This window comes from Bos mutus, chromosome 1, assembly GCF_027580195.1.
Source record: "Bos mutus isolate GX-2022 chromosome 1, NWIPB_WYAK_1.1, whole genome shotgun sequence".
NCBI lineage: Eukaryota > Metazoa > Chordata > Mammalia > Artiodactyla > Bovidae > Bos > Bos mutus.
Genome location: NC_091617.1, coordinates 81,887,544 through 81,911,045, shown reverse-complemented (window position 1 = coordinate 81,911,045; position 23,502 = coordinate 81,887,544). Strand labels below are relative to the sequence as shown.

The window sequence follows — 23,502 nt, the reverse complement described above, 5'->3', positions numbered from 1 at the left end:
AGATGTTCAATAGAGGCAAGTTAGTTTACACTGGAGCAGCCCATGAGTTGTTTGCATTTGCCCTAGGGTAAGTCAGATGCCAGCCCTGGATGCCTGGAGCTTTCTGGCTATTTACTTTTTTGTAGTCTTGCCATCTTTGTCTCTCAGCTGACTGTGCTGAAAACTTTTCTTTGTCTTCGGTCCCTTTCACGTGTCATGTACTGGGTGCTGGCTTTCATGTACCATGGTGTTTCATTTGATCATTAGATTTAACCTCCTTTAATATTTCAGTAAATTAAAATTTCCACTTACCATTCCCTTGACTCCACATTGGAATTTGTAGTGTGGGTAAATGGATTCTCTTCTATGCAGAAATTGTCACCATCTGAGATTTGGACAGCACTTTTGAGCTTTGTGCGTTTGTTGATTTTTTTCCTCCATGGCAACTGTTCTGTCCATGAAGTGGGCGGCGGGGTGGGGGGCGGGGGTGTGGGGAACAACACCTGGAGATGCCTAAATTGGTCACCCCACCAAGAGCTTTGGTTTTCTATTCAGAACTCATTTAACTGTTGATGTGTCCTCTCTAAGGACTTGGAAATTTCTTCCAATAGAGACAATGATACATTGGACAGTGCACCACACTGGGGAGCATTTGGGCTCCAGACTAAGTCAGCGTAGGGTGTTTCTTTTCCTGTTCACAGGCTATGAAACCACTGGGAACTTGCTCCTCATCTGTAAAGCAGAGATGTTAATAACCCACCTTATAGGGATGTGTGAATGTTAAAGGTAATGTGCATTAAGTTCCTGACATGGGGCTTTCACTCTGTTGTTTTGGAATGCCTTAATGACCCTGGGGTTTTTGTGGTGTTTGGAACCCTAGGTTTCCGGCTCCTCTACCTAATGGTAACTTTTGCTGTCTTTTGGGGAGTTTGAAGTGGGAGGGGAAAAGCTTCCAATAGCTTTCCTACAGGAGCCTCTGGAGGTAGTGTTGACCTTTGCAGTGGAGTGTTTGGGGCAATATAAACTTCTTCCTAAGTACCAAGGTGACATTTATTCAAAAAGCCCCGTAAGCTTAGCTTCTTTTCTAGACATCCCCAGGCAGAGTTTATGGTGGTCACACAGGTTTGCTTTTCAGATAGTATATACTTCTGGGAATTGGGAAATGAGCCTTCAACTTGTACTTGCCCCTCCTGCTGTGTGAGCCCTAGGAGACTGACTCAAGCCACTTCCTGCATTTCCCCCTGACCTCCACAGGAGGGAGGCAGGAACCCGCGCCTGGCAAAGCTTCCTGCTGAGCTGCTGAAGTGCTGGCTGTTTGCTCAGCTGTCACATCCAAGTCTCATCTCGTCTTGACTGACCCCATCTGTACAGCCTTACCTGGGGTGTAAGGCTCTCCAGAGCTTCCTGTTAGCATCTCTCAGGGTGGGGGGTTGGGGGGGAGGGATCTGTTGCCCATGAGAAGAACATCTTCCCTTTGCTTTTCAGGTAGCTTTGGGTCCTCTCGTTTCTTCATTATTTAATCCCTTTCAGTTTTGTCTGTTATGGAGGAACTTTTCTGAGAGACCTCTCCTTCATTTCTCAAGAGTAAGGGTCTCCTAAGAAAAGGGGATGAGAGCTCCATTAAAAATGATAGTAAAAAGAATAGAGAGACTAACCTTAGTTCTGAGCAGAAAACACAGGCTTTTTTTCTCTGAGATAAGTTCTGCCTCTGTTCAGAAGCTAGGCCAGGTCAGGCCTTTGCAGAATTATCACATGGAAAATATATAGTTAGTAAGCTGTAAATTTGTGCAGAAAATAGACCAGAGATAACTAACTGCTCTGGTGAATATTATTGATGGTTTAAAAAATAGCTTTTGAAGTTTTTTGACATATAGTAAAAAATTATACGTTTTCTGTCCTGCATGTCCCCCTTCACCAGGACTTTGGGTGTCAGGTGAAAGCAGGAAATCTGATAAAGGCCTACCTCGTGGATCTTGTAGATTCAGTTCTAGACCACTACAATAAAGTGAATATCACAGGAAGCAAATCACACAATTTGTTTTTGGTTTCCTAGTGTATATAAACTTCATGTTTCTATGATACTGTGGTCTATTAAGTGTATAATAGCATCAAGTCTAAAAAAGTAATTCGCATACCTTCATTAAAAAATACTTTATTGCTAAAAAATGCTAACCATCATGTGACAACACAGGGTTGCCACAAATCTTCAATCTGTAAAAAATACAATGTCTACAAAGAGCAATAAAATGAGGTATGCCTGTATAGCTGCAGTTGTCTCCCAGGGCCTCTCCTACAAGTAAGGGGACTGTACGTGGAGGCTGATGTTGGCAGTGCTGAGTACCTTACTCTTCCTGAGACAGATTCCGGAAGTGAGAGTGGGCTGCAACTAGAAGAGAACTGGAAGAGTTGGGTGTGATGGCTGAGGGGTCAGGAAGCAGGGGTTGGAGGTGGACCGTGGGGATGGGTGAGGTTGGCGAAGGAGAGAAGAGTGTGTATTGTCCAGGGGGAGGATGGGCTGGGGAAGGAGAATCTCCAGGCTGGAGGTAGGGTGGCAGGGAGCCCATGTCTGAAGTTCCCAGAGGAATATCCGGGGCTCCTAGGGCCCTGGGTGAGGGCCCAGGAAAGAGTCCATGAACTCCACTTAAGGGTCCTTGTGTCCCATTCAGGTGTCCAGGGATTTGGCCTAAGGACCTGGAGGTTTGGTTCAACAGACCAGGAATCTTGGCTCTGAATCCTTGCAGCCTGTTCGGAAGTCCAAAGCCAGTAGTTCTGGCTGAGACACTGGAGTTGGTCTCCAACAATCCAGAAGTCCTGTTTGGGAGCTTGTTCAGTGTGAGCAATGGAGAGATGCTGCCCGGGACAGCTGTGGTGGGTGGGGCCCGCTTGGCACAGAGGCTGGGCCCCACTACAAGCAGCAGGAAGCGCACCTTTCCTCGGAGCAGCTGTTGGAAGCTCAGGAAGATGGCACTGGGATCCTTGTGAGCTGTGGTCCTGCCCTGTGGAGGAAGCTGAGGGCAGAGGATGGGCCTGAGGCCAGAGACCTGGGCTAGATATCATGCCTGCCTGTCTACATGGGGAAGATAAGGTGCCAGAACCCAGGCTTTGTGACTGGGAGGATGCACTCCTTAGCAGGTCAGCTCTTCCACCCTCAGGATTTCCAGAATTTTCTAAGGGGACTGAGTCAGAAAAGAAATATTCTCTAATTCCCTTGACTGGGGACTTACCTGGGTTCCTAGGAGGCCCTGCAGGGCCCCAAGAAGGAGGCGGACCTGCCCAGAAAGCTGCACCAGGAGGGATGAGAGGCAAGTGGGGCCCAGCTGTCCCCGCGCTGTCATCACTGCCTCCAGCAGAAGGGTCGTGGTTCCCAGGACGTCCTGTGCTTTGGTCTGCTCCTGGGAAAGAGATGGAAGAGAGAAGCGGACAGCTTCAAAGGGTATTCGAATGGCGGGTGGGGAGCCTGTAAGAGCAGCCAGCAGAATGAATCATAGGAGCTGAGAATTGGACAGGACCTAGGTCCCACCCAGCACAGGAATTCCTTCAGTCTCCCGACAATTGGTCATCAGCCTCTGCTTGAATAACTCCAGTGTCCGGTAACCCAGCTGGCTCTTAACACGTAATTTCAGTAAGAAAAGCTCTTTTTATTTTTATTTTTTTTCCCGTTCTTGGATTATTCTGTAATCTGCCCTATTAATAGTTTTTACCTCTTGGTTCTAGTGCTGTAAATCCAGTCTTCCTTCTATAGAATGTTAGGATCATACGATTTTTAAAAAGTTAATGTAGGTACGAGACCATCGTAAAAATTATAAAGATGAAGGGAAGGGACTTACTGATAAATGGCAGAACAGAATCTACAAGGGATCACTAGCAATTGCCCCTCCTCCCTGGCCCGGTCCCCAGAAGACCTGAGGGAAGCGAGGGAATTCTAGGTGTCTTGAGGGCAGAGGAGCTGACCTGGTCAGCAGTACTCCCTTCTAGTAGGTTTCTTCAGTCTCAGACTAAAGCAGTTTGTGCTCTGCCGTAAGACGGCTACTCTTCTCCAACCCCATCACATGAGCTTTATTATTTTTTTAAACAGTTCCTCACATAACATATTTTCCAACCTCTCACTGTTCAGGTTGCTTCGACATGCTAGTTTAATACGGGCCCCTGAGTACATGAGCATGCACCTAAAAGAGGATAGCTAGTACTCAGTGCGGTAGTTTAAGTGTAGTCCACAGACACAGAGAACAAACCTATGGATGCCGAGGGGGAGATGGGGGTGGGGCGAACTCAGAGATTGGGATTCACACATATACACTATTGATGCCATGTATAAAATAGATAACTAATGAGAACCTACTGTATAGCACAGGGAGCTCTATTCAATCATCTGTGGTGACCTAAATGGGAAGGAAGTCCAAAAAACAGGGGATATGTATATGTGTAGCTGATTCACTTTGCTGTACAGCAGAAACTAACACAACATTGTAAAGCAACTATGCTCCAATAGAAATTTTTTAAAATGTGCAGTCCACTCAGAATAGAGCTTTTTAGGAATGTTTCTACATAGTGGATGTTAAACATCTAAAGCCACCTAGGATCTCTAGCTTTTTAAGTAGCTGCTGCTTCGGTAATATTACAATGGTAAGTTTGAGGCAATCCAACCCTCCCAGGTCTGTTTCATAGTAAGTACTAGGGCTAAAATTTTATGTGAGGGAAGCAGGGTCAACTATGGCCTGAAAGTTGGAAGCGGATTTTATTCAGTTACTTCACACATCCAGAGTTTTATACGCATCTGTTATATACATCTTTGTTTTTGACCTAGCCTTTTATCGATTTGAACCTTCATTCTGTCTTTTGTTATTTTAGCTGTGCCTCCCAGTTTTGTGTCATCTTGCTTCTTCACACCAACTTAAGGTTGAACAGATTAAGATGAATAAGTTCTGGGGGTCTAATATACAGTGATTACAGTTCATAATACTGAATTATGTGCACTTGAAATGTACTGCTGCTGCTGCTAAGTCACTTTAGTTGTGTCCGACTCTGTGACCCCATAGATGGCAGCCCACCAGTCTCTTCTGTCCCTGGGATTCTCTAGGTAAGAATACTGGAGTGGGTTGCCATTCCCTTCTCCAATGCATGCATGCATGCGTGCTAAGTTGCTTCAGTTGTGTCCGACTCTGTGCGACCCTATGGACAGCAGCCCACCAGGCTCCTCTGTCCATGGGATTCTCTAGGCAAGAATACTGGAGGGGGTTGCCATTTCCTTCTCCATGAAATGTGCTAAGAGAGTAGATTTTAAATGTTCTCACCACAGAAAAGAAATATTAGGGCCTCCCCGGTAGTCCAGTGGTTAAGAATCCACCTGCCAATGCAGGGGACATGGGTTTGATCCCTGGTCCAGGCAGATCCTACATGCTGTGTGGCAACAAAGCCCATGAGCCACAACTACTGAGCTCCTGCTCTAGAGCCCTCGAGCTGCAGCTACCTAGGCCTGCATGCCCTAGAGCCCGTGCTCCACAACAAGAGAAGCCACCACAAGGAGAAGTCTGTGTCCCGCAACTAGAGAGCAGCCCCTGCTCTGTGACTAGAGAAAACCCATGTAGCAAAGATGGCCCAGTGCAGCCAAAATAATAAATAAGAAATATTAATTATAGGATGTGATGCAGGTATTAGCTAATGTTAATCATTTCATAATATGTGTATATTATATCAACACATTGTATACTACCTTAAACTTACACAATGTTATATGCCCATGATATCTTAATAAAGCTGAAAAAGGGGAAAAATCTGAATTTAAAGGTCAAGGAGGCTAATAGTATGCTACAAAATAAATCGACTACTGTTTCTTGCCTTAGAAAAAGAAGGTTGAATGGAAATAGGTCAAAGGCATGGCCATGAGAGACCTCTATCCAGCTTCTCCTGGTCAGCCTTGACTCTATTTAACATATTGGGCCACAAGCCATCATCTTGTCCAGAAGATATCCCCATAGTAGAATGTATATTGGGTTAGGGTGGCCAAGTTGAAGTGGAACTCTTTTTAAAAGAGAGCTCAGAAATTTTGAAAAATCCATGGGAATCAGTAGCAAACAGATGAAGACAGGATTAGGGAAACCAAGGGAAAGGATGGCTTTCTTACCGTCTGGGTTTTCCATTCTCCCAAGCTGAAGTCCACAGCAGGCAGAAGGACAGGTGTGGACAAAGGGTTCACGTCTGGACACTGGCTCTGTTGAAAAAGATTGGTGGGGTGGTGGAGAGGGCACGTTATGGTGGCCCAATTACCAGGATAGGCTTCCATGCGTAATACAGCCAGACTAGAGCTTTTAAGAGAGCATTTGATTATAAACCATAATCCTTGTAAAGGGGTAGTAATCGGGTCAGGGGGTGTTGGTGGTGGTCTTACTAAGACAATATTGGAAGGGTAGTGATTGGACTGGGTCGTGAGAGGGAGTGGTGGGAGTGAGGGTATCTCTCCAGTTAAGTGGGCAGAAGGGAGAGTGCTTGGGGATTCTCACCAGTCTGCTGTGAAGGACATGGGAGTCACGAAGCAGTTTATTTAGGAGTCGGGGGTCACAGGCAGGAGGAGCCGGGCTGGACAGAGTTATTCTTGCAGTTAGGAGAAGGATGACCACGAGGAGCAATTCTTAGATGAGGAGAGGTGAAGTTGAAAGGGGTGGATAAGGAAGAAATCATTGTCGGTTGGCAGTCCAGAAATTCCTATTTAGGACCCAGACCTGCAATCCAGGGAATCTGCTGCTCAGAGGCCTTATTCCTGGGAGACTGGCTGCCTCCCCCCCATCCCACCACCACGGCACATTTCCTTTCTCTTTTCCCTCTACCAGGTTCTGATTTGGCTCTAGTTCTCCCAAGGATTTTCTTACCAGTCAGCTCCATTCTGGCCAGGCTGTCTGCTTGGAGTGGCTCCCTGAATGGGGCCTCTCCCCTGAATCCGTCCTGGGGCCATGGAGGCGGCTTGGGCTCTTGCACTTCGGGGCAGAGTGGGGTGGGGCACAGGTGGGGCACAGGTGGGCCAAGGAGGAGGAGGATTTAGAACCTATCCTGCAAGTGACAGGAATGATGAACAATTAATGGAGTTTCAAGGAAATGAAACTCTGCCTGGCTGGGGGAACAGACGTTGGGAGGGTGTGAGATGCTGACCAGCCTGGAACTGCTAAAGCCCCGAATGCTCCAGTCATCTTGTGATTGTACCGTATGGTGTCTATTCTTCGTCAGAGTACCTCAGTACCTCTGAGGTGGCTCTGGTGCCCCAGCCCCCCACCAAGGGCAGCAGGACAGAATTTATACACACACATCTAACTGCCTCAAAATCTGAGCAACCCTGCTTGTTTGGTTGGAGAAAACCTGGAATGGGGATAGAGAATGGACGCACTGGGGCTCAAGCCTGGAGAAAAGATTGGAAATGGCTACAGGGCCAGGACCAGAAGCTAGCAAACATATACAATGAGCTCAGGGGTAGCTTGGGGAGTGGGGTTGAGGAGGGGAATTGGACCAAAATAAAACTGAACTACTAAAAGTCGGTGATTAAAAGCTTGAGAAGATGATGTGGGAGAAATTAACCTCTCATTCTTTTTCTATCTACTCCAACACATAAAGCCTCTTGGGGTTTTTCTTTGGTTATTTAAGAAGAGATGGGCTAACAGTTCTGGAACTTCCTTCCTGAAGCAAGTCGCCCAGGAATGAGCACCTGCTGGGTGAGCTGATGCCTGCCTTACAGGGCTTACCTCACCTTAGACACCCACCATATCGGTCTCATAGCCCTCACCTTCCTCCCTGCCCCCTCTGCAGACCCCTTCCGGTTCCTTTGCAGGACCCCCCACATGGCTTCCTTCTTCTTTCACAAGTTGTGCGAAGAGGCCTGCACCTGATTCAATATTGGGATTTCCTGTAGGTCTGTCAACATTCATGAGCCCTCCTCGCATTACCCTCTCCTTGTGCCCTGGCTTGCCTGGCCCAGCTTCCCCAGCCCCAGGATTCAGAACCTCTTAAGCTCATTAGGAATGACTGGGTATGAATGGGGGTTGAGGCTGTGTCCACCTCGGTGCCATGTTCCCTAAGTCTGAAAAGCACCTTCTTTCTTGTTTTCTACCTGGGTTCATGCCCCCTTTCTTGAGGGCCAGCCAGGACTGTGCTGTATTCCACTAAGTCTGTTATCAGTACCTCAGAACCCAGCACCCCACCCCCTACCCCTGCTCTGTCCTGCTCCTCCCATTCTGGGAAGGCCACACTCTTCTCGACAAAGGTCAGTGCCTGTAGGTTCCAGTTTGCCTACCCCTCCCCCAGCAGAGAGCCCAATTCCTCTTTCCTGTCCTTCCTACCCTCACTTAACTCCAAACCTGGCTTGCCACTCACCGGGTAGAGAAGGGCTCCAGGACTCAGGTCCAGAGAAGGCAGCACTCTGGGGAGCAGATGGGTAGGAAGACAGGTGGCTGTTGGGGCACAGCCCCTCTGGGGCACTGGGGTCATCCGCCTGCCCAGGCCAATTCTGCCCAATCAGAGAGCAGGGAGCCACTAGACACAAGCAATGGCCCCGGAAGTGACGCTTTCTCCTCCCACCTGCGTAGGACTTGGAGCCCCTGCCTGGACCATGGTTCACTAATGGAGCCCAGCTATCCCACTCACGCATACCACACGGAGGATTTGAATAGGGGGATCTGTCTCTTTCTAGGAGCTGGGAAATCTGGGAGCCGGCTGGGGGAGAAGACGGGAGGGAAACAGTTTTTTTCCTAGGAGGAATCTGGCAGGACATTTTCACCCCTCAGGAAGAGGTACAGAGGTCTGGTTTTAGACTGGTGGGTCTCTCGGTTCCTGGCTGTCCAAATTTCTTTTCCCTGGACAACACACCTGCTGCTAAAATCTGTTAAGGCTCTTGCTTTCCTGCTTTCGTCATCAATAACACGCTGGGGGGCATGTCTTGTTCCTCCTACTCCAGTGGGAATGTGGGTACTGCGTGTATTAGAGAAGACCCTGTCAGGGGTCAGCGTTTCCAGGAAGCAGTCTGGACAGTTTGAGAGGACTTCAAGGTGAGGGGGTGCATGTGCTGGATTAAGCCGGGTTCAGGTGTCCCTCTGTTGGGGCCCCATGGCTCTGATGGCTAAGCCCACTTATCTCTGTGCCAGGGCCCTCTTTGCCTGCCCTTTCTCCCTCTCCCATCTCTTACCACTCCACATGTGACAAGAGGAATAACCAGGCCCATGTGTCCCTGTCTTAGGAAAGACAGCTGCTGAACCTCCCCCAAATACCTCCTGCTGGCCCCCCTCTTCCACTGGCCTTGGCTCTAGTTCCTCTGCTTTCTCCTCAGTCCCACTCTCCCCACAGTCTGTCCTCAGGGGCCTCCTGGCCTGACCTTATTCCCACCTCCTCCCCCACGCCCCCTCTCCACTTCATCCTCAGGCTCTCTCCTGCTCCTCCTCCCAAGGATGGGGCTCTCTGCTAAGGAGTATGGCCTAGATCCCGGAATTCTCCAGTTCAGCCAGACCAGATGCCTCCCAAGATTAAGAAGGAGGGTGCTGGGATGGTTGGGAGGATGGTGGGAGTGTGGGGGTGGGAATGTGGGGGTGGGAGGTGGCAGGGAGGCTGTCGTGGCAGGGAGGCTGTCATGCTTGGGAAAGCAAGACAAAAGAGGTTTGTGGGTAGGGTGGAGAGGCAGAGGGTCCCCCAGGTGAAGGAAGAGGGTGGGGAAGTGTGTCAGGCTGGGGAGGAGGATGGTTGGATGGGCCTGAGCACAGGTAATAGTAGGGAGAGAAACGCTGTCAGCAGACAGAAAGGGAGACAGTCTGTTTCTGGCTAAGTTCCTATCCCAGGGACAGAGGAAAGAGGAGAGATCTCATAGGGGAAGTAGGGACACAGGCTGGGCAATGAGAGTGGTGTGGGGTTTGAGAGGTGCGGTGGGCCCAGAGACAGGCGAAGATGAGTTGATGGGCCCGTCCTGCCCGTTGTCATCCTTAAAGACAATTCTTCATCCTTCCGGCAGGAACTCAGTCTGAACGCAGTGGCCGGCCCAGGCCTCAAGCCGTCTCTGCCCCTCCGTGGCCTGGGGCTCCCATCCCGGGCCGGACACGCACCTCCTGGTCCAGTTGCCCTGTGGACGCCGGCAGCGGGTGGGTGGGTGGGGGGTGCTCCAGATCCGCCTCTCCTCCCCGCTTTGCGCCCCCTGGTCCCTCCCCTCCCCCTATCCCCTCCGCTCCCCCTTCCCCTACAGCCCCTCCCTCCTCCCCTGCCCGGTTCCAGCCCCTCCCTCCCCTCCCCCACTCGCGATCCGGGCCGCTGCTGCTGGGCCGGACCCCCCGGGCTCAGCCCGGCCCCTCGCCGAGCCGCCGCCGCCGCCCCGTTTGCTGAGGAGGAGGCCCCCGGCCGGGGCGCCGGGCGCGGGGCATAAAACGGGCCAGAGCCGGCGCCCGGGGCACTAGAGCCGCGTACGGCCCGGGTCAGCGCCCGCCCGCCCGCGCTCCTCCCGGCCGCTCCTCCCGCCCCGCCCGGCCCGGCGCCGACTCCGCGGCCGCCCGACGAGCCCCTCGCCGCACCGCTCGGGCCCTGGCCCCGGCCCCCTCCCGCCGCACCGCCCCCGGCCCGGCCCTCCTCGCGTCTCCCTCCTCCCTCTGCTGCTCCCTCCTCCCTCCCGCCTCCCCAGCTGTCCCGTTCGCGTCATGCCGAGCTTCCCGGCCCCGCCGGCCCCGCTGCTGCTCCTCGGGCTTCTGCTGCTCGGCTCCCGGCCGGCCCGCGGCGCCGGCCCCGAGCACCCCGCGCTGCCTATCCGGCCCGAGAAGGAGCCGCTGCCCATTCGGGGAGCAGCAGGTAGGTGGGCGCCCCGGGGGAGGCACGGGCGGGGAGTCCGGCTCGGGGCAAGTCTGCTCCCGCCCGGAGGGGGCGCAGGGCGCAGGTGGCTCGGCGCGGCGGGCGGCCCGGAGGGGTGCCCAGGGTACCCGGGGCCCGGCCCGCAGCGCCCGGGGCGGGCACACGGCAGGAGCGGGACAGCGGCCGCCAGCCAAGCCCGTCCCCGCAGGCTGCTCCTTCGGCGGGAAGGTCTATGCCTTGGACGAGACGTGGCACCCGGACCTGGGGGAGCCCTTCGGGGTGATGCGCTGCGTGCTCTGCGCCTGCGAGGCGGTGAGTGGACCCAAAGACTGTGGCTGGGGGCCCTGTGGGTCGGGGAGCGCTGAGGTCTTGGGACGTCGGATGGACCCGGAGCTGCTGAAGAGAAAGAAGCCAGTCTGCAGATATTTGGGATAATTTTTTTTGGCGGAGGAGGCACGAGGGAGGATAGAGGAGAGGAAGCGCCCCCTTCAAGTCTCAGGTGTTGCCTATTATTGATCGTCCACTATGTGTCAGGCTCTTAGCCAACTCCATTTCATCTCTCACTAAACTCCTAGTACAACCACGTTAGACAGAGACTATCATTACTCCCGTTTTTCAGCTAGGGACCGCACAGCCCAGAGAGGTTAAGTAACTTGTCTAGAGTCGCGCAGCTTGTAGGTAGCAGAGCACTCTTGCCTCCGTGGGCCGACCTTGCCCTTGTCCGATGCCTTCCCGGCTTGCCTTTGATTTTCAACAATTGATGTCTTGCCCTCACTCGGGTTTCCGTCTTCTCTGTGAGCAGCCTCAGTGGGGTCGCCGCGCAAGGGGCGCAGGCAGGGTCAGCTGCAAGAACATCAAACCCGAGTGCCCAACCCTGGCCTGCGGGCAGCCGCGCCAGCTGCCTGGACACTGCTGCCAGACCTGCCCCCAGGGTAAGGCCGGCTCCGCGGAGAGGGGAGGGCGGCAGGGCCGAGACGCGTGGCTGGGTGGAATGGAACGGTCAGCTGGTCCTCTCCTTGCCCACCTGAAACCCGTGTCCCCCACCCCCGGTGCAGAGCACAGCAGTCCAGAAAAGCAGCCGACGGGCCTGGCCTTCGAGTATCCACGCGACCCAGAGCACCGAAGCTACAGCGACCGCGGGGAGCCAGGAGCTGAGGATCGGGGGCGTGGAGACGGCCACACGGGTAGGCAGGGGCCGGGTAGGAACTGGGGTTGTGACGGGCGCCGGGCCGCAGCAGCGGGTGATGGAACTAGGGACATCTTCCTCCCCTCGCAGACTTCGTGGCGCTGCTGACAGGGCCAAGGTCGCAAGCGGTGGCGCGGGCTCGAGTGTCGCTGCAGCGCTCCAGTCTGCGGTTCTCCATCTCCTACCGGCGGTGAGAAAGAGGAAGGAGGGAGGAGGGGTCAGCGGGGGCCAGGGAGGGAGGATTTGGAGAGGCTGGAGCAGCCTTCTGGCCCGGGCTCAGAGCTGGTGCTCAAGGGATGCTCATTACCAGGCTGGACCGCCCTACCCGAATCCGCTTCTCTGACTCCACTGGCAGCATCCTGTTTGAACACCCTGCAGCCCCCACCCAAGATGGCCTGGTGAGACGATGCCATTTATGAGTACTTATCCCATCTGGGCACTATGCTGAGAGCATGCTCTACATTGCCTCCTTGGGTCCTCACAACAGCCCAGTGGGAGAGAGGCACTGACATGATGATGCCCATTTTACAGATGAGGGAAGTGAGGCTCACTAGCAGAATGTGATTTGTTCAAGGTCATACAGCTAGTTAATGGAGGATCTGGGATTTGGACCCTGGCATCTGGTTCCAGGGCCCTTTCTTACATGTCCTAGGAGAGCCTGGGGGCAGCTTCCCATATTCCTTCCTCACCAGACATGGGCCTCTCAGCAGGTATGTCCTGTATACTGAGAGGGCCTTCTTGTCTCTCTGCTCCAGGTCTGCGGGGTGTGGCGGGCAGTGCCTCGGTTGTCCCTGCGACTCCTTAGGGCAGAGCAGCTGTATGTGGCACTTGTGACACCCACTCAACCTTCAGGGGAGGTCTGGGGACCTCTCATTCGGCACCGGGCCCTGGCTGCAGGTGAGGGGAGCCAACAGCTCCTGGACATGAAGCTCAGAGTCTTTTTGGCCCCCAGAAATGGAGTGGGCTGAGGGGGGCACTTTCTGATGGGCTCTCATGGTCCTTTCTTCCCCAGAGACCTTCAGTGCCATCCTGACCCTGGAAGGCCCCCCACAGCCAGGCATAGGGGGCATCGCCCTACTCACTCTCAGTGACACAGAGGACTCCTTGCACTTTCTGCTGCTCTTCCGTGGGCTCCTGGAGTCCAGGAGTGGGGGTAAGCGGGATGGGGCAGACACGTGAGGAGGGTAGGGAAAGCATCCATCTTTCAGAGGTTCCATGTGTGCGCCTGTTGCAGGACCAGCCCAGGTTCCCCTGCGGCTCCAGATTCTACACCAGGGGAAGCTACTGCGAGAGCTCCAAGCCAATGCTTCAGCCCAGGTGAGTGAGGGTCTGGCTCTTACTGCCGCCTGCTCTAGCCTCTTGCTGTGCCCACCGCACCCTCCTCTGCCCCCAGGAACCGGGCTTTGCTGAAGTGCTGCCCAACCTGACAGCCCAGGAGATGGACTGGCTGGTGCTGGGAGAGCTGCAGATGGCCCTAGAGAGGGCAAGTGGGCCAGGGCTACGCATCAGTGGACACATTGCAGCCAGGCAGAGCTGCGATGGTGAGGCAGGGTCAAGCCGGGCACCCTGGGCACACACAATGAGAGGCACAGCAAAGTGCCAGAGGAGGGGCCAGGGTGGGTACAGGAGGGATCCTGGGGGCTGGGGTGTGAATGGCCGTGGGGCAAGCCTGCGTCCACCTGTCCCTCCCCTTTGCAGTCCTGCAAAGTGTCCTTTGCGGGGCGGATGCCCTGATCCCAGTTCAGACGGGTGCAGCGGGCTCAGCCAGCCTTACACTGCTAGGAAACGGCTCCCTGATCTACCAAGTAAGAGTCAGGGGTGGGGCAGGGGCGGTGCAGGAGGTGAGAAGGCAGCAGGGCAGGACGGGGCTTTAGACTACAGAGATTCAGGGCCCAGCCCTTCTCTGCTAGTCTCATTTGCCCTCCCCACTCCTGCCCTCCAGGTACAGGTGGTAGGTACAGGCAGTGAGGTGATGGCCATGACGCTGGAGACCAAGCCTCAGCGGAGGAACCAGCACACTGTCCTATGCCACATGGTTGGACTCCAGCCGGGAGGACACAGGGTGAGTACTTCAGGGAGACCAGGGCTGCAGGGCCCAGGCAACAGAGTTGACAGTGTTGGGGGGCTGTGGGAAGCCATGTGGGATGAGCAGGGATGTTTGGTATTATTCACTCACTTGCAGTCTCTCTCACTGATGCGTTGATTCACTGGACTCATTTTATAGTGAGCCTTGGGCTAAGGACTGCAGTACAAAGAAAATCAGATGTGGCCCCTGTCTTCAGGAAGCTTGTATCCAGTGGAAGGAGTTACATAGGGAGGCCAGTGCAGCAGATCATATAATAATAAACATGATAGCAATGACTGCCATTTATTGAGCCTTTCTATATGCCACAAACTGCACTGGTTGCCTTGCTTACATTATTTTTGGCCCTCACATTACTCATCTAACAGATGATGAAGAGAAGGATCAGAGAGCTTAAATAATTCCTCAAGGTGGGTTGCATAGGTAGGAAGCAGCAGAGAAGGGACTTGAACCTGGGCCTGCCCGGTTCTTAGCCAGTTACTGGTGCATGGCAGTGTGTATGGGTTTAGTGGGGATGCAAAGCAACATGGAAAGGGTTCAGAATCTTGGGCTCGTGTGAAAGCTGAGGAGAGTTCATCCGGGGCCTGGCAGGCTGCACTTAGGGCTCACTCTTCCCTGCCCCCTCAGGCTGTGGGTATCTGCCCTGGGCTGGGTGCCCGGGGGGCTCATATGCTGCTGCAGAATGAACTGTTCCTGAACGTGGGCACCAAGGACTTCCCAGATGGAGAACTGCGGGGCCACGTGGCCGCCCTGCCCTACAGTGGGCACAGCGCCCGCCATGACAGTGAGTGCTCCAGGGGTCTGCCCCACCTTTGGTGTCCTCTAATTCAAGCATGTGAGGGATGGTGCCAGAGGGCCAGAGCCTGACACTTCTTTCTCTGCACCTGAGCTCCAGTTGGCATCTGGAGAAGGTGAGGATATTCAGGGTGGCCCTGCCGGGAGATGGTCCCTCTCACCACAATGCAGGCCTCTCCCTTGCCGCTTCCCCAGCCCTGGGCCTGTGGACAGTGCCCGCTAGTTTGTGGAGTCTGTGCCAAGGGAGATGGGAAATACTAGGGTTAAGTCGCTGCTCTCAGCCATCTTCTCATCAGTCATCTCTCCTCTGTCCGGATCCAGCACTGCCTGTGCCCCTGGCAGGAGCCCTGGTGTTGCCCCCGGTGCAGAGCCAGGCAGCAGGGCACGCCTGGCTCTCCCTGGACACCCACTGTCACCTGCACTATGAAGTGCTGCTGGCAGGGCTTGGTGGCTCAGAACAGGGCACCATCACTGCCCACCTCCTCGGGCCTCCTGGAATGCCAGGGCCCCGGCGGCTGCTGAAGGGATTCTATGGCCCGGAGGTGAGGAGGTGTTGGTGGGAGGCAGTTTGGAAAATAGCTGCTTTTTAGCATGAAAGGCTCTGTGGGCCTGGGCAGGGGAAACAGAGAGCAGGCAAGCCTCAGGAGTCAGGCAGACCTGGGTACAAATCTGGTTCAGCCTTTTAGTATCCCTTTACCCACCTGCGTCTTACTCTGCTGGGATCTCGTGGGTAGGATGTAATGTCCTGGAACTCCAAGGGGTGGGTGGGATGGACCAAGCTCCTGACACAGGCTGGGTTGCCGTGGACCTGGGGCTTCTGAGCTCTACTCCATTGCTGATGGGCTTGCTTCTCTGGAGACCTTACTTAACTTCCCTGAGTCTCAGTTTCCTTACCTGAGAAACTGGGAATGGTAGGCTTAGTCCGAGAGTGCCTTGTTCTGTCCCCTCTTCTGTCTGCTGCCAGGCCCAGGGTGTGGTGAAGGACCTGGAGCCCGAGCTGCTGCGGCACCTGGCTCAGGGCTCTGCCTCCCTGCTGATCACCACCAAGGGGAGCCCCCAAGGGGAGCTGCGAGGGCAGGTAGGGAGGCAGTGCGGGCCAGTTGGGATGGGTCAGATTCGGGTGAGCACCGTGGTGCTCTTTGTTAGCCACTTGCCCTCTCCGGACCCTGGGGGCGGTAGAATTGCGCACACTCCCTAGCTCGCTGAGAGGATGAAGCCACACTAGGTACTTAATGAGGCGAGAAGCTGACCGCCTGTCCTTGGCAGCTGGGATGAGTGCTGTGGCTAAGAGCACCCTTCTGGGGCACAGTGGGTGCTCTGGGTGTCTTGGCTGCCACTGGTGGAGATGCAAGAGGGAGCCTGGATGCTGCCTCAACCTGCCTCTCCTCTCAGGTGCACATTGCCAACCAATGCGAGGTGGGCGGCCTGCGCCTGGCGGCAGCGGGAGACAAAGAAATGCAGGCGCCTGGGGCTCTGGAGGCAGTGGCGGCCATGGTGGCCCCACTGCCCGCTGTGCCGGGCCCAGACACCCCAGCGCCAGCCAGACCAGGTGGCCCCAGTCGGCTCCGAGACCCCAACACCTGCTTCTTTGAGGGGCAGCAGCGCCCCCACGGGGCTCGCTGGGCTCCTAACTATGACCCGCTCTGCTCACTCTGCATCTGCCAGGTAGGAGGCCCCGGAAGGGCGCACTGGGGCCAGGGTTCTGGAGCCCTGGAACCAACCCTCAGTCTCTCCCTGCAGAGACGCACGGTGATTTGTGACCCCGTGGTGTGCCCGCCGCCCAGCTGTCCAAGCCCAGTGCAGGCACCAGACCAGTGCTGCCCTGTGTGCCCGGGTGAGTGCCCTGCAGGAGTGGAGAGGGTCATGGAGGGTCCACCATGGGAGGCGGTGAGGCCTCTGGGGAGGGAAGGAAGAAGGGGGCCATCCTCTGCCTTCATTATTTCTTTGGATCCACAGAGAAACAAGATGTCAAAGACCTCCCGGGGCTGCCAAGGAACAGGGACCCTGGCGAGGGTGAGCTGGAAGTGTGTGAATGCAGGGGTGGGGAGTCCAATGGAGCTGTTGGGTAGGATTGGGGGGGAGTGGGAGGGGGAGTGTATTTACTGGGATGGAGGTGGTTGAGGGGCACAGGTTACAACTGACACCTGAGAGGCTTCATTAGAGTCCTTGGCCCACAAGTAGGCTCTGGGGTTAGACCACTGTGGGTTTGGCCTGAGGCTCAAGCCTGGGTTGTGGGCCTAGCTAATGAACTCAGCACTAATGGCGCTGGGCACTGTCTCCCACCAGGCTGCTATTTTGACGGTGACCGGAGCTGGCGGGCAGCAGGCACCCGATGGCACCCTGTCGTGCCCCCATTTGGGTTAATTAAGTGTGCTGTCTGCACCTGCAAGGTATGGCAGCCCAGCTTTCTCTGATGCTGGAACCCCTAAGATCTGCAGAGTGGGAGAAGGGGCTTCTGGGAGAGTAAAGCCCAGTCTTGGTGATCAAAATAATAGAAGTCCTTTGCACAATCTTTTCGGGGGGTGGCCACACCATGGGACTTGGGGTTCCCTGGTGGCTCAGATGGTAAAGAATCTGCCTGCAGTGCAGGAGATCTGAGTTTGATCCCTGGGTCAGGGAGATCCCCTGGAGGAGGGAATGGTAGCCCACTCCAGTATTCTTGCCTGGAGAATCCCATGGACAGAGGATCCTGGCAGGCTACAGTCCATGGGGTCGAAAAGAGTTGGACACGACTGAACAACTAAGCATACACAGCACACACACTATGTGACTTGCAGGACCCCAGACTGAACGTGGGCCCACGGCAGGAAAGTGCCAAGTCCTAACCACTAGGCCACAGGGAACTCTCAGTTCCTGGGCTTTGAAAGTTGGCTTCCTGTAGGAAAAGGTGAATTTGGGTGAATTCTGGCTCTCCCAGCTGACTAGCTCCATGTAACCCTGGGCACTTTCTGTATGTCCCTGAATCTCACTTTGCTCGCCCAGAAGCAGAGATGGTAGCACCTACCTTGCAGGGCTACAATGAAGATTTGTAAAGTAGTAAAGATGGTAGCACCTACCTTGCAGGGCTACAATGAAGATTTGTAAAGTAGTAAAGAACCTGCCTGCCAGTGCAGGAGATGCAAGATATACAGATTTGATCTCTGGGTGAGGAAGATCCCTTGGAGCAGGAAATGGCAACCTATTTCAGTATTCTTGTCTGGAAAATCCCATGGACAGAGGAATCTGGAGGGCTACAGTCCATAGGGTTACAAAGAGTCGGACATGACTGAAGCAAATTGGCATGCATATAAAGTTGCAGTCCAAGCCCTCTGGGCTTCCCTGGTAGCTCAGCTGGTAAATAATCTGCCTGCAATGCAGAGACGCCGCTTCAGTTCCTGGGTTGGGAAGATTCCCTGGAGAAGGGACAGGCTACCCACTCCAGTATTCTAGGGCCTCCCTTGTGGCTCAGCTGGTAAAGAATCCACCTACAATGAGGGAGAACTGGGTTCAATCCCTGGGTTGGAAAGATCCCCTGGAGAAGGGAAAGGCTACCCATTCCAGTATTCTGGCCAGGAGAATTCCATGGACTATATAGTCCATGGGGTCACAAAGAGTTGGACACGACCGAGTAACTTTCACTACAAGACCTCTGGGTGAAAAAGGTCATGCGTCCGAGGTATGGGAAAGGAAAAGGAGGAGGCAGAAGGCTTGTGTGTCCTGCCTTTCTCCTGACACCCTTCACTCCATGGATCCCTGCAGGGGGGCACTGGGGAGGTACACTGTGAGAAGGTGCAGTGTCCCCGGCTGGCCTGCGCCCAGCCCGTCCGCGCCAACCCCACTGACTGCTGCAAGCAGTGTCCAGGTAAGGGGGACAGGGGCACTGAGGCCTCTAGGGGCAGACGAGGCTCTTCATGCCTTGTCCTGGGTGGGAGGGATGCGTGGCGAGGGGATGCCTTTTGAAGGTGGAGGGAAGGGATGTCTTAGCTAATTCAGCATTTACCCAGGCTGCTCTCTGCTTAGCCCGAAGCCAGGGATCTACATGCAACAAAAGAATGTGCATGTGTTAGTGGGATCCAGTTCCTGTCCCACCCACCTATCCACCCACCCATCCACCCACCCATCCATCCACCCATCCATCCACCCATCTATCCAAATTTATCACCTACTAAGTGCCAGAAACTGCTAGGTGACAAATATGGCCTGGATGGTCCCCACAGAGCTCACATCTACTGATCTATTTCTCCTTTCCTCCTCTTCCTGCCCACAGTGGGGTCAGGGGGCCACCCCCAACTGGGGGACCCCATGCAGGCTGATGGGCCCCGAGGCTGCCGTTTTGCAGGGCAGTGGTTCCCAGAGAGCCAGAGCTGGCACCCTTCGGTGCCCCCCTTTGGGGAGATGAGCTGTATTACCTGCAGATGTGGGGTGAGTGGGGGCTTGTGTGAGGTAGGCGTTGGGGACCTGGCCTGGGGGAGGGGAACTTCCTAGGGAGGGCAGGCTCCTGGCAGGAGGGCTTCCCCTAGGAGGCTGAAGGCCACTGTGCCCCAGCACCTCTGGGAACCCTCAGGATCTGGTCTGTCCTGCACCAGGCAGGGGTGCCCCACTGTGAGCGGGATGACTGTTCACCGCCACTGTCCTGCGGCCCAGGGAAGGAGAGCCGCTGCTGCTCCCACTGCACACCCCGGCGGCGGCGTAAGTGCGGGGTCTGGGGCGGCAGCTCTGGGATGCCTGGGGAGGGGAGGGAGCACCGACTACATGCTGGGCGCAGTGCCCTCTGCTGCACAAGTGTTGTCCTGTCCCCTCCCACAGCAACCTTGTAGGCTTGGTCTCCATTGCCTTTTCTTCACCAAGGAACTTGCTGACCCTCAAAGGGATCAGGCAACTAGGCTAAAGGCACACAGCTGGTGTGTGCTGACTTGCTTCATGAATTCTGACCTTTCTGAGATCAGAACAGGGAAGCTCCGCTGTGTCCTCTGTGTCCCGCCACCCCCTTGCTCCTCTTCCAAACTTCACTCTCTTCTGCCTCCAGCAGCCCCAGAGACCAGGACAGTCCCAGAGCTTGGGAAAGAAGATGAAGGCTCCTAGGGAGCAGCCAGAGGCCCCGCGACCAAGAGGATGGGGCCTGGGCCGAGGGAAGGAGGGGCACCGAGGACCCCGAGTTCTCCTGCGGGAAATCCAGTGCCTTTGGCCCCTCTCTTCTGCCTCTTCCCCCTCCCCCACTACCTCTGGGAACCACAACTGCACACGGGGGAGGGGCAGCCAGGGCAGACCAAGGCCATGTCAGCTCCAACTCTGGCCTTGTCACCCTCCGGCTCCTGCCTTGGAAGCCCAACCCCTTTCCTTCTGTACATACTGTCACTGGCTTGTTGGGATTTTTAATTTATCCTCACTCAGCACCAAGGGTCCCCTTCCACTTCACTCCTGCTGCCCCTGAGCTGAGCAGAGTCATTATTGGAGATTTTTGTATTTATTAAAACTACTTTTTTTCCAGTCTTTGGGCTAATGGTTGTTTCTTTGTGACCAGGGGCCTAAGTGGGCCCTAGTGGAGAAGGGTCTGAGGGGCGGTAGGGAGAGAGAGGGGCACTGGCTCCAGGGGCCTCGCTCTACCTTTGTGGAGCAGGAAAAGACCCGGGGAAGGGGGCAAGATGACACAACAGCCGGTGGTAAGGCTAGATCCTGCAGAGGGGCCTAGGCTGTCTTTGAGATGGAACAGAGCTTCAAGAACTCAGGCCACTGGAAGCAGTATTTGGACGTTAGTTTCCACTGACCTGCCCAGGCCGGCATTTTTGCGAGTGTTATAGTGTCTCAGCCCTGGAGGAGGACATGGCAACCCATTCCAGTATTTTGCCTGGAGCATCCCATGGACAGAGGAGTCTGGCAGCTACAGTCCATGGGTTCACAAAGAGTCAGATTCGACTGAAGCAACTTAGCATGCATGCACGCATAATGTCTCAAAATAGGTGCTGGCAAGATTTACAGTTTGATTTGTTACCCTGGGGTCAGTCAGGCCTTCTCTTTTGCAGCAAGTTTGAGCCTCTGAGCTTCTCTAGCAGAAAAAACCAGAAGGTAATACACAGGGACCCTAACCAGAGGAGAAACTGGGGTAGTTCTGGTACACCTGGTTTTTGAAGAGAAACCTCTTTCACATAGAATCCTCCTCTTTGAGAATCACCTTTCCGCATTCTCTAGTGACTCCCCTGGGGTATCTTTTATACCACATCAGATTTTGGATCTGTCAGAGGAAGGACAGCCTCTCAGAGCCATCACTTGATGGTGCTGCTGGCAGCCAACAGTTCACTTTGGGCCAAGTCAGTGTCTGTGCAAAATTCTTAAAAAGATGGGAATACCAGACCACCTGACCAGCCTCCTGAGAAGTCTTTATGCAGGTCAAGAAGCAACAGTTAGAACCGGACATGGAATAACAGACTGGTTCCAAAAGAAGTACGTCAAGGCTGTATATTGTCACCTTGCTTATTTAACTTATATGCAGAATACATCATGAGAAACGCCGGGCTGGATGAAGCACAAGCTGGAATCAAGATTGCTGGGAGAAATATCAATAATCTCAGATATGCAGATAATACGACCCTTATGGCAGAAACCGAAGAACTAAAGAGCCTGTTGATGAAAGTGAAAGAGGACAATGAAAAAGTTGGCTTAAAACTCAACATTCAGAAAACTAAAATCATGGCATCTGATCCCATCACTTCATGGCAAATAGATGGGGAAACAATGGAAACAGTAAGAGACTATCTTTCTGGGCTTCAAAATCACTGCAGATGGTGACTGAAGCCATGAAATTAAAAGACACTTGCTTCTTGGAAGAAAAGCTATGACCAATCTAGACAGTGTATTAAAAAGCAGAGACATTACTTTGCCAACAAAGGTCCATCTAGTCAAGGCTATGGCTTTTCCAGTGGTCATGTATGGATGTGAGAGTTGAACTATAAAGAAAGCTGAGCGCCGAAGAATTGATGCTTTTGAACTGTGGTGTTGGAGAAGACTCTTGAGGGTCCCTTGGACAGCAAGGAGATCAAACCAGTCCATCCTAAAGGAAATTAGTCCTGAATATTCATTGGAAGGACTGATGTTAAAGCAGAAGCTCCAATACTTTGGCCACCTGATGCGAGATGTTTGACTCTGATGTTGGGAACGATTGAAGGCAGGAGGAGAAGGGGACGACAGAGGATGAGATGGCTAGATGGCATCACCAACTCAATGGACATGGGTTTGAGTAAACTCCGGGAGTGGGTGATAGACAGGGAGGCCTGGTGTGCTGCAGTCCATGGGGTCGCAAAGCGTCAGACACGACTGAGCGACTGAACTGAATGTCTGTGCAGGTATTTGAATAATGTATGACTACAGACTACAGAGGGTGCCTCTTCAGGACAGGGGGAGAAGTGAGGGCCAGAGAGGCAGCCCAGGCACTTCGTGGGAGTGTGGAGTCCGGGTTCCACCACTCTAATGCATGTCAGGGGCTCAACTTATAGGATAGCCTGCATTCTAAACGACAGTTGGTTGCTTTCAAAAAAGTTTCTGGATTATTTCATTGCATTTCACCCTTAGTCTTTTATGAAATAATGGGAACTAGAAAAACAAAGTGTGACACTTCTGACCCAACAAAAGTGGCTTCATAAAGTGACACAATTGGGATAAGGAGAGAGTTTGCCAGGCATGCTGGAGTGGGCACATTTTAGCTCACCAGATTTTAGGAAGTCAAAGAGGATGAGCAAAGGAAAAAAACACAGAGCACAGTCTGGAATACTGGAGATATATTGTTGTAGAGGACAAAAGGGGAAAAACTCAGGGATACTGAAACAATTATGGTGCCCTGAGAATGGCGCTGCCCCTTATAACATTGTTTGGCTTTGATATATGATCTCAAGAACAAAGGGAGCTGCCAGAATGATTTCTGCTCATCATCGTAAATCACTGTGAATGTGGTAATATACACATGTATGAGAAAGAAAGAAAAATTCACCTGTTAGAAAGAATTCCAACCCCTAGATAACCGCTATTAAGAAATCATTGAGTATTTTGCTAGGTTTCCGTTTGCCTGGCCAGAGCCCCACTCGGGGTCCTGGCCCTGTAGTACCTTTGTTCCCACTTGTGGAGTGGCTGAAATGCTTTCCTTGACCCAGCTGACGGTCAGCTGGGTTTGTATGATCAGCTCAGAGGCTGGAGCACATATAAATCTGCACAAATAAGCAAGGCAGGAGACTGCATTTCAGGGAAATCTGATCCTCTGCATTTAAAGTGGCAGAGGAGGCAAAATCCCAGACATTTTGAAAAAATGGTGAAAAAATCCTCACCAAATCAGGGCACTTGGCAAGTTGACATTCAGTGATTTGATTTCCAGGGGATGACTGGAGCCCACAAGTGGGGTTCCAGCTCCTCAGCTGATGGGTGTTGGGTAGGCCTTGAGCTGTCTCATCCTCTGGGGGCACCAGACAGCTGGTGGGGCTGTCTGCAGTACCTCAGGTGCCCCTGGGAGGAGTCACTCACCTCTCTTTTGTCCATCTGCCTGACTGGGCTGGATTCTGGGCCGAGACTCAGCCTCCTTGTGAGAGGCCAGGCCTTTTCCTCATCTTCTGGAATCTGTCATGCCTAGTTGAGCCCCTGATCCTACTGTGGGGACAGAGACTCCTTTACTCTCCATTACCCTCCATTTGTGCAGGGGGACAGGAGT

The 23,502-nt window shown here is 53.8% G+C and overlaps 2 protein-coding genes across 7 annotated transcripts; one reads left to right on the top strand and one right to left on the bottom strand.

Moving 5' to 3' along the window:
• Positions 1–2,057: 2,057 nt before the first annotated feature.
• On the bottom strand, positions 2,058–8,469 carry THPO (thrombopoietin). Of its 3 annotated transcripts, none has more exons than XM_070372247.1 (6): positions 8,332–8,469; positions 6,843–7,020; positions 6,477–6,604; positions 6,101–6,187; positions 3,204–3,371; positions 2,058–2,970 (listed from the first exon to the last, which is right to left on the bottom strand). In XM_070372247.1, the coding sequence occupies exons 2-6, from the start codon at positions 6,853–6,855 to the stop codon at positions 2,407–2,409; spliced, it is 960 nt and encodes a 319-aa protein (XP_070228348.1). In that variant the 5' UTR covers positions 6,856–7,020; positions 8,332–8,469; the 3' UTR covers positions 2,058–2,406. The 3 variants fall into 3 exon arrangements, with proteins under 3 accessions (XP_070228348.1, XP_005909566.2, XP_005909565.2); XM_005909504.3 differs by having other exon boundaries at positions 2,060–2,975; XM_005909503.3 differs by having other exon boundaries at positions 2,065–2,987.
• Positions 8,470–8,612: 143 nt separating this feature from the next.
• On the top strand, positions 8,613–20,306 carry CHRD (chordin). 4 transcript variants are annotated; one of them, XM_070372207.1, is made up of 25 exons: positions 8,613–8,747; positions 8,912–9,002; positions 9,953–10,773; positions 10,982–11,085; positions 11,576–11,705; positions 11,829–11,957; positions 12,050–12,149; positions 12,270–12,357; positions 12,715–12,856; positions 12,972–13,112; positions 13,194–13,276; positions 13,353–13,500; positions 13,658–13,764; positions 13,902–14,021; positions 14,670–14,826; positions 15,159–15,379; positions 15,802–15,915; positions 16,230–16,502; positions 16,578–16,671; positions 16,794–16,850; positions 17,124–17,227; positions 18,576–18,678; positions 19,084–19,238; positions 19,403–19,505; positions 19,843–20,306. In XM_070372207.1, exons 3-25 carry the CDS (start codon positions 10,626–10,628, stop codon positions 19,896–19,898), a joined length of 2,877 nt encoding a protein of 958 aa, XP_070228308.1. In that variant the 5' UTR covers positions 8,613–8,747; positions 8,912–9,002; positions 9,953–10,625; the 3' UTR covers positions 19,899–20,306. The 4 variants fall into 4 exon arrangements, with proteins under 4 accessions (XP_070228308.1, XP_070228320.1, XP_070228326.1 ...); XM_070372219.1 differs by lacking the exon at positions 8,613–8,747 and having other exon boundaries at positions 8,867–9,002; positions 19,846–20,306; XM_070372225.1 differs by lacking the exons at positions 8,613–8,747; positions 15,802–15,915 and having other exon boundaries at positions 8,867–9,002.
• The last annotated feature ends 3,196 nt before the right edge of the window (positions 20,307–23,502 follow it).